Source organism: Odocoileus virginianus, chromosome 4 (genome assembly GCF_023699985.2).
Source record: "Odocoileus virginianus isolate 20LAN1187 ecotype Illinois chromosome 4, Ovbor_1.2, whole genome shotgun sequence".
NCBI lineage: Eukaryota > Metazoa > Chordata > Mammalia > Artiodactyla > Cervidae > Odocoileus > Odocoileus virginianus.
In genome coordinates, this window is record NC_069677.1 from 37,357,729 (window position 1) to 37,368,050 (window position 10,322).

The window sequence follows — 10,322 nt, forward strand, 5'->3', positions numbered from 1 at the left end:
ATAAAAGAAACCTTTGGGTAAGAGCCCCTTAACTATCTGTTACTCTGTAATCAGAAAACTTACCATTTTGCCATATTTCTTTTAAACTTACATATTCTCAAATATTTTCATGGTAAATAGCACCTTTTTCTCTTTTTTTAATACTTTTTAGCTCCAGGCTTGTGACAGTCAAGCAGTAAATTACCACAAAAACTCATTACATGGAGAAAATGGGTATTGTCAGAAAATAAAACGTATGAAAATGGATCTGAACCCAATGATGTCAATTTTAGATCATGTTTGTTTCCTATAACTTTACTATTGTAAGTTTCTCCAGGATAGATGAATAAGGAACAAATCTTCAACTAAACATGTAGACTATGGGCAATGGAAGATTAAATTTTTTTTTGGCTGGAGTTTCAAGTTACCCTTTATTGTTACCTTGGGATTTTTATATATGTCTCACCCACCATGCTATTACCAATTAAGCTTAAAAGGAAATTGCAATCATTTGTACTGCTTCAGGAAAGATAACTTTTTAATAACACAGAAACCAAAAAAAAAAAAACCTCTAAGTGAAATTATAAAGTGTGTCAGAGCTTTAAAGTGTTCCTAAATACAGTGTTTGGAGAAACTTCGGTCATTTTAACAATTGAGAGTTTCTTTAAATCAGTGAGCTTTGGACAAGCTAAATATTTCTAAATAGTTTTCATTTTTTAAAATCTTAATTGTCTTGTTTTGAAATGTCAGCAATAAGGAAAACTAACCCATGGGGAAAATGAATTATTAATTTAAATAAATAAAAGTTAATATTATTATATTTTATTCAAAATTATTGACACTACAAATAAACTCTTTTAAACCATATTCTCTCTTTAAGTTATAATAAAAAATTTTAATAAGTACATTTTAAATACTAGATATAGTCTTTGATGAGACATAACATGGTCCTAAGATAGAGAACAAAAAATACAAAATAAATTTATCTAATTTTTTATTATTTTATTGGTTTAGAGGATTGTAATGTCCTTTTTCATTAATTGCCTTAACAAATATCTAAACTGTATTTTCTCAATGTGCTCAAGGGCATAATACCCTTCATTTCTCCTCAATTTGGTAAAGGTAAACATTGGCAATTATTAAAAGGAAATAAGAGGTAAAAAGCTGAAATCTGAATATTAGCTTTTTGAATTTTGGCTCATTGCCAAAGAAACCAATAATAAATTTGCATAAAATTCTGTGCCATAATTTTTCTCCTCATTAACGGTATACACTATATTCAAACATCTTTTGAGTCTTTTTAATCAATTTTGTTTTCATTTTCATGGATGGGATAAATATATCCACTGAGAGTGAGGCCATGGCTATGTTGCATGTGTGTAAAAGCCCAGTGAGCATGTTTGTGTGGAAAATGCACAATTTGAATTTTCAGAAGCTTCCCTTTTCCAAGGGCTTCCATTCAAGTGACTACAGAACAAATATTGAAGTTGTCATTGCTGTCCCTTTGATTTTTATGAAATTAGAAATAAATTCTTCACTTAATTTCCTAAATTTTAACCATGAAAAACCTGAACTATCTTCTGCCCTTCGTCTTAACCAATATATCAACGCCTGACATATAGGCATGAGTAAAGAAACAGGATGATCTGTTGTCTTCTCAAAATAAAATTACATCTATAATTTAGTTACACATATTTATCACAGTTTTTCTTCTAACCTATTAGGATAGATCATCAGATGTTATTTACATCATCTGTATTACTCTGACCTTACATCAGACAAATTGGACAAATACATTTTTGGATTAAAATAAAGAGAGAATATGGCCTTAAGAAAACTGTGGGATTTCGTATCTTCAAATGAGTTTCTTTCTCCCTAATCCCCTGTCTCTCACTGAATGCTCTGATTCCCACATGGGTCACTAATATAGGGAGAAATGGTAAGACTGATGTCAAATTGCTTTTTCTTCATGTGCATGCTGTGTGCCAAGGGCAGTTTAACCCATGCAAATAGAGCGACCGTGCTTTTGCAGAACTGCTTCCCTCTGCATTGCTCTGAAAGCATGTAAACTAAAAGGTAGTCAGATCTTCAGCACACTGCCTGCCATGTGCCTGGTGACTAAATACCACCTCATCACATCCATAAGGCTGAAGGTTTCATCACACTCATGGGAAACTGAAACTTTACCTCTTCTTTTTGGTGTTTGCACCTTCATTTCTGTATTCTTTGCCAGGATTTCTGCCAGTTGACTGCAGTTTAAAACAAAAGAAACTGAAACACCTATCATTCTAGAAAAGAATTCTTTTTCTGTTCGTTTTTGTTTGTTTTTTTGTTTTATTTTGTTGTTCCTCTTGATTAACTCAGCTCTGTGGCTATCACTTTCAGTGGCACTGGGCTTTGGGGTGGGCCATTTTTTGACACAATGCCTCGGCTCTCCAGGGAATGCTGACGCACCAAATGAGTCATTTAGTAGCTGGAACCTTGGGAATTGCTCTGTTCTGTGACTGATGCTAGATTTTGGTACAGTAGCAATCATAATGAGGAAGAGGCCATGACTGTGGCTTGGGCAGCGATCCCGAAATACTGGGAAATTATTTCTAATCTTGTGTATTTTCCCATTAACTCTGAGGGTGGGTGAGCAACTTCACCTTCCCAAAAGATGAACCCAGAGTCTGTATATACGTATACACACACAGCCCACATACACATATATACATGTGCAGATTCAGAACCCAGCAGTCTCAGTCTAGTGAAGCAATTAGTTGTAAACAAAGTTTAAATTTATTTCATCTTTCTTTTCTAGTTTCTCCACGCTGCAAACATCGTTTTCTTGGTTTCATGCAGTAACTATGTTTGTAATGGTTCTATAGAGAGCTTTTTTTTTTTTTTTTTTTTTTTTTAACTTTTTTTTTTCCTTGTTGCTTAAGCTGGAGACTTGCTAAGAGATAGTGTTTTGCTCATATCTATGTCATATCTGCTGGACAAACTTTTCTTTTGTAGGATCTGACGGCGTTGGCCAAAGAATTAAGAGAACTTCGGATTGAAGAAACAAACCGCCCGCTGAAGAAGGTAACAGATTACTCCTCCTCCAGTGAGGAGTCAGAAAGCAGTGATGAAGAGGAGGAAGATGGAGAGAGTGAGACCCAGGATGGGACGGTGGCTGTCAGCGACATACCCAGACTGATGTAAGACACCTGCTTTTTCATTGTAGGCCAGGAGGAGTTAGGTCTCCAAAACAAGAAGACAACAAATGTGAAATATGGGTCTCTGGCAGGATCGGTTGACTTTGGGGATTCACATACTTTTTAGAGCATTGTTCTACGTTCACCCCTTCTCCCTAGATACAGTAACGTAGAATATGTAGTGTTTCAAGGACTGCATATACTTTATCTAGGCTTTTGTGAGGCTGACTGTCCCTTGGGTGATGTCCCTGTTGGTTCTTGTCATCTCAGGGCAAGTGATATTGATAGTCAGACCCTAAAACTGAAGAGCGAAATTATAGGCAATAACATTTCGAGGTTAACATTGATAACGTGAGTCATATATTTCACCATCACCACCACCGCAAAGGTGGGTGGAATGCAGGAGACAGCATGGGTTAGCATCCCAGCAAAAGCCTACAGTGAAACCTCTGAGAGTTTGACTTAAATACACTCCTGTTAGGATTTTCTACTTCATCTTCTCCATTGTCTCTTTTATGTGATCCTTTTTGCTGCCTGACTTCACCATGTACACTCTTCTTTTTTAGATATTTATAGCTACCTAGCTTTCCCTTAGTATTTGCAGTCTTTCCTTCTTCTCTTTTCTTTTTTTAGTGAAGGGGGCTCCCTTTTTCTCACTGGACTGGATCCTTTTACAAAAGAACCTCTCCTCTTCCCCTTTACTTGCCCAATTCAAACAATCATTCATACAAGCATACTCACATAGGTCTCTCATTTCCTCCCTCAAATAAACACAAGGCACCCAGCTCTGGTTTGCTACAACTTTGATAAAGAGCGGTGCTGACTTTTCCACCTTCATTCCTCTTCACTTTCATTTCTTTGGTTCAGCTACTACATTGGTCATCACCCCACATTTACTCCCTGTAGAGAAGATGCCATTTCAAGCCACAGATGACTGTCCTGTTCGGCAGAGACTGGAGAGACAGGACCAACTAGTCTGCTGGAAATGTCATCCATTGATTAACAATCCTGATGTACAAGCAGTTCTGAAAGACAAATCCAATTATCATAGCTGAAAAATCCATACTTGTTATTTTACTGCTGATTACCCCATTATTGACAGCCATAAGTATGCTAAAATATGACATTTGGAAACAAATTGCTTTAAATTGTTTTTTTAACAGCAAATAAAATTGCTCTAGCGGTGAAATCACTAATACAGAACATTCCTGCAAAATATGCTGGTCCTTTCAGTTTTTGTCTTGACTCAGCATTGATTCATTCTTCTACCAGATGTTTTGAATTCCCTTTAAGCACTGCGCACACAACTCTGAGGGTGGATTTAAGATTGATAAGACATCCACTATGTGTTAAACCCCATACTTTGAGACATTCAAATTATTGAGAGGGCTTTGAGACATTCAAGAAGTATGTACGTGAGTTCTGCTTTCCAAAAGTTTACATTATAGTTGGGGCTTTCCTGGTAGCTCAGACAGTTAAGAATGCACCTGCAACGCAGGAGACCCAGGTTCAATCCCTGGGTTGGGAAGATCCCCTGGAGAAGAGAATGGCTACCCACTCAAGTATTCTTGCCTGGAGGATCTCATGGACAAAGGAGCCTGGTAGGCTACAGTCCCCATGGTCACAAAGAGTAGGCGAGAGACATGATTATACATGGAAAACTTCAGAGTAGTATAAGTATTTGGAAGAACAACCAAGGACCACCTTGGTAGAGATGTTAAATCTCATTGGGCTTTTAAGCCTCCTGTCATATTTTGTAAGGCTGTTAATGGTGTTTATCCTCTTATCTCTAGAGGCAAATCCATCTCTTGGTGGGTAGAAACACCTATCTTTCTAAAATTGCCTAAATGTACCATGCTGCGCTATGCCTCATCTGCTACCTGGCACACTCTTGTTACTTTAGAGATTACCTATCATAGCCTAGTACATTCAGCAGAGTCCATGCTGTCTCTGTATTGCATGGAGTCTTCTATGTATACCTGCCACTTCATGGAGCACCTCAAATCGGGTTGTTTATTACTTGTCGTCTCTCTCTGGGCTGTGAGATCCTTGGTGAGGACTGAGCCTTATTTACTCTCTACTCTTAAGACCTTGCCTGGTGTCTGGAATGGAGTTGATCCTCAGTGACTTTGATTTACACATTACTGCGCTGAACTGAAGTTGTGTATCCTGGCTTTAAAGCATTTATAGCCTAATCCAGAGGGAAGACATGTACACAAATAACTATCATCAGGAAGGAAAGGAAAACGCAGTAATACCAGGCGGGATGCTTGGGCGGTGGCGGGTGGGGTGCAGGGGGCAGCCGGGAGAGTTGAAGTAAAGGCACAGAAGGTTAAGTTTGGTGGAAATACAGCTGGTATAAAGGGGAAAGGTCTGGACTAGTGACGCCAAACAGCGAAGTGTGCGCTTGGTCATGTAGCCAGCAGGGAACCACGGAAGGTGTCCTGAGCTGGGGAGTGATGTGGATGGTGCCGTTTGAGAGAAATTGTTTCGTCAAGGTGATTTGGAAAGAAAACAGACTAGATACTGCTAAAGTCATTCAGAGGATTTATTATTGTATTCCTCAGAAGTAATCAATAGGCTATAACTGAATGCTTGTAGTGGAGGCAGAACTTGATGGGGCTTTTGAAGAATTGGTAAATTTTAGGCAAATTGACACAATTGTCCATTAAAGAACACTTTAAATAGTTAATTATATGTGAAACACACTTAAAGAAAAAGCAGGATACAGATGTGTGTATGTGTATTTTATTTGCTAAATATAGACATTGTTGTGAATATAAAATATATACACTCTGTTCTGCTGTAGAATGAATAGTTATATGTTTAAAAAACTTCTTACTATTAAAACATCCATTGTTTCTTTAGGAGTAAGACATTTCTGAGGTAGATTGCTCCTTACATTCTTATCACTTTTGCTTTCCACCCTTAAGATAAACCTTCACATTTCATACTGTGTATTTTTGGAGCAAAAAATTAAAATCTGTTGCAGCACAGTTCGCTACCATGAAGTGTACACTAAAGAGCTTTTCAGAAATGGAGCCCTGCCATTCCAACAAGCAGCTGTAGATACCGATGTGCAAAACAGTGACTTCTATATAAAATACTGACTTCATATTAGTAGTGTATGATATAACCTGTAAGCTGCATATAAAAAGACTGTATTCCATAACTAACCAACTGCACTATTTCCCAGTGCCTCAAGCCTAGGAAAATAATGAGTTGAAGGGAAATTCTAAAAGCGGTTACCTCCTAACTAAGCAGGGCTTCCCAAGTGGTACTACTGGTAAAGAATCTGCTTGCCAGTGCAGAAGACATAAAAGAGACGTGGGTTTGATCCCTGGGTCAGGAAGATCCCCTGGTTCTCCAGTATTCTTGCCATACTAGCCCCGTGGACAGAGGAACCTGGTGGGCTACAGTTCCATGGGGAACACAAAAGAGTTGGACGTGACTGAAGCAACTTAGCCTGCACACACACACTGGATTATACTACTGTAAGGGATGCTTATATATATGCCCAATTTTATGATGTTGTTGTTGCTGTTTAGTCCTAAGTCACGTCCAGCTCTTTTGCAACCCCATGGACTGTAGCCCACCAGGTTCCTCTGTCCATGGGATTTCCCAGGCAAGAATGCTGGAGTAGGTTGCCATTTCCTTCTCCAGGAGATCTTCCCAATCCAGGGATCAAACCCGAGTCTCCTTCATTGGCAGGCAAATTCTTTACCACTGAGCCACCAGGGAAGCCAGTTTTATGGTGAGCACTCACTGTTTTTATAATCAGGAAAATAATAAAAGCATTATAAACTAGGAAGGAGGGAATGATAGCCACGTTAGCTGATTGGCATCAGTCCAAGCAAGCTGAAGAGGCAGCCGTTTATATCAGCATCTTCCCTTGTGGCTCAGCTGGTAGAGAATCCACCTGCAATGTGGGAGGCCTGGGTTCAATCCCTGGGTAGGGAAGATCCCCTGGAGAAGGGAAATGCTACCCATTCCAGTATTCTGGCCTGGAGAATTCCATGAACTGTATAGTCCATGGGGTCGCAAAGAGTCGGACAGGACTGAGCAATTTTCACTTTCATTTTCGCTCAGGTACCATTTCATGCTTTAGATGAGTACATGTGGAGTGCATTCTTCATCACTAGGACCATCTATTTCTGTCATAGTCCTTGAGTTTTGCACAGTTTCATAAAGCACAATCTGGACAGTGAAAACCACATGTCTCATGTCCCCTCTTTCCCATCCTCACTGGAAAGCCGGGGTTCCGCCCCGTTCACCACCCGGGCTGTTGTTGCACCTCTCCCCCACCCCGCCTGCCCTCCTCTCTGCTGTCCTGTCCAGTGTTGAGACTCTGGACTGTTGTAGAAGCGTGGCCATGGTTCTGCTGTCTGCCTAATGCCTTAGAACAAAGAGTTCTTTCCACTCCTGGGGTGGTGACACAGCATATGCTGCAGCCAAACTGACCTTCTCCACCTTGTTTCCAAACGCCTTGCACTTTCCCAGGGTTGTGCCTCCTCTTGGAATGACCTCTCCCTGTGTTCCACATTCTCACATCCTGCCTCGCTTTGGAATATTTGCACCATGTTTTTATGCTCTTCCAGATGCTAATCTCTTTAGTTTCAGGATCGTGTCTTCTTCAGCTTTTATATCCACTACCCAGTGCCAAACTGAGGGCCTTTCATGTAGCAGGTGTTCGATTAATGTATATTGAAATTGAATTAAATCAATACCTGCAGGAACACTTTGACAAATCCAATTAGAGGAAATTATTGTTCTAGACATGTGGCCTAATTACAGTAAATTTTCTATAGTTTTCCTTCCAATTAGTTGATGTGTTTTGTTTTTTGCAGTCTTTATAGAAATTCAGACAAATGCTTGTTCCTACCCAGACTCTATATCAGAAAAATAATTGTTAGAACAGAGGATCTTTTCTAACTGTAAGCTGTTATAGTTGTTTGAGCCTTGGTGTTTTTAAACCATTGCTTTTTAAAATTATTATATTATTAATAAAGTATTTTTAGAACAATTTTTGATTTACAGAAAAATTAAGAAAAGAGTCGGTTTCCATGTTATTCCTGTACCCTCCCAGACCTCTCCCACACAGTTTTCCATTTTCCCTATCATTAACATTGTAGCAGTTTATATAGAATGAAGCAGAGTACTGGGGATCAGTAGCATCTTAAGAGGAACTTATGAAGAGAAGAGAGGTAAAAGAAAAACCCAGGTAAAGTTGTCTGAAAACCCAGAAGAGAATGGGGTTGAGTGATTATCAGACACAGGCAAGGGACCAAACGCAGTGTCCAAGAGTAATCACTGACACTGAGAGTTTAGAAATGACGTAAAGAGTTTCCTTTAGGTTCCTGATGTTAAGTGTAGGAAGGTACTAAAACTGAGTCTCCAATACTTTGCCACCTGATGCAAAGAGCCACCTCGCTGGAAAAGAATGTGATGCTGGGAGAGATTGAAGGCAGGAGGAGAAGGGGATGACAGAGAATGAGATATTGGATGGCATCACCGACTCAGTGGACGTGAGTTTGAGCAAGCCCTGGGAGATGGTGAAGGACAGGGAGGCCTGGTGTGCTGCAGTCCATGGGGTCGCAAAGAGTCAGACACAACTAAGTGACTGAACAACAACGGCAGAGGAAGAAATCATCTGAGAAGTGAACCAGAGTGTGCTGAGGAATAAATTGGAGAACTTTGTAAGGAGAACTTTAAGAAAAGAGAAATGTATATGTGGGTGGTAAATACAGAATTGGGATCAAGGGAGATATTTTAACGAAATGGGAGAGAGGAGAGACCTTATCAGGTTTACTGATTGGGAGAAAGAGCTAATACAGAGGAAGGGATAGTGAAAAGCAAAGAAGGAGGATAGGAGTAACTTCCGGTTAACATTGGTCGTCTGCTCTTCTATTTACCCTTCTCACTGAGTTAGAAATACTGCATTTCTAAATTAAGTTTTTTGTCTTTTGCCCAACCTCCATTAGATTATAATCTTATGGAAGTTTAGGGTTGTGTCTCATTTTTTAGGTGTTTTTTCTAGCACCTGGTACAACGTATATCACATAACAAGCTTTTAATAATTAAATGAATGAATGAATTTCTAAGAGGTTGATAAAGATTGACGTGGCAGAGTTGGGAGCTTGGAGCCATAATAGAAACATAACAGGGGCAGAATTTAAAGGCCAGCTGGGGGTGGGGGTAAGAAGGACAGAAGGAAGTGACCAACAGTGACAGACACAGCAAGAAGTCTTCTACGATTTAAAAATGTTTTGCAGTCCCTGAAACATGAACTACAGGCTGCACTTTGCCTTTTAAAAAAAAATGTAGAGAGAGGTGATTTGGAGCACACAGAAATTTATGTGTATTTTCATCATCAAAAGCCATGATCTTATATCAGACTACATGTTAACAGAAAAATTAACGGTGTGGACCATTAATACAAGATACACTGAATGAGCAGATATATGCAGAAGATTCACAATACAGTTGACAAATCCTGTACAATAGAACAACCGTTCTAAGAGGAATTACTCACCATTTTAGAAGAAGATTGACTAAGGAAGAAATATAGGCATCCTTTAGTCAGTCTGTAAGGAATAGTACTAGTAGAACTAATGTAGAATAAAATTCAAAACAGCCCAAACTGATCATCATTAAAATTTATCATTAAATGAAGCATTTCTGGCTCATAAAATTGATCCAGGAAGAAATAGTCACAGAAAAATATTCCATGAAATGTAAAACTGACAGTGGTTAACACTATACACTGTAAAATTTGCTATTGATTGAAAATTGACAAATCTTAATAATATTTTCATCTTTAAATTGTTCTAGAAAAAATTGGACCTGGTGGAAGTAGTGACCACAGAAGCTTTGGAAAGATTATACAGACAAAGGAGCTGATTGATGTATCATATCTTTGCCGTAACATTTGCGTAGAAAAGAATTGGAACCAGTGATGGCAATTTTACTAAAATTACGATGAAAATGCAAAAACTGGGGATAAGTTTTAACTGAGATATGTAGAAAATTAAGTAAAGAATTGTCTTAATGGAAAGAGCCCTGGGAAATACTTTTTTCATGAAAATTCATCCATATTGAGATATTTCTGATTAAAATGTTTGGATAGAATCAGAACATCGGCAGAATAAAGAAGATAAGTAG

General features: G+C 38.7%; 1 protein-coding gene across 7 annotated transcripts in view; it reads left to right on the plus strand.

The window, feature by feature from the left end:
• TNIK (TRAF2 and NCK interacting kinase) overlaps positions 1 to 10,322 on the plus strand; it is a 389,309-nt gene that overhangs the window by 350,487 nt on the left and 28,500 nt on the right. For all 7 annotated transcript variants that reach the window (XM_070466423.1, XM_070466420.1, XM_070466421.1 and 4 more), the window contains one exon: positions 2,980 to 3,164. In XM_070466423.1, coding sequence (XP_070322524.1) covers positions 2,980 to 3,164 — 185 coding nt within the window. The remainder of the gene's footprint in view (positions 1 to 2,979; positions 3,165 to 10,322) is intronic.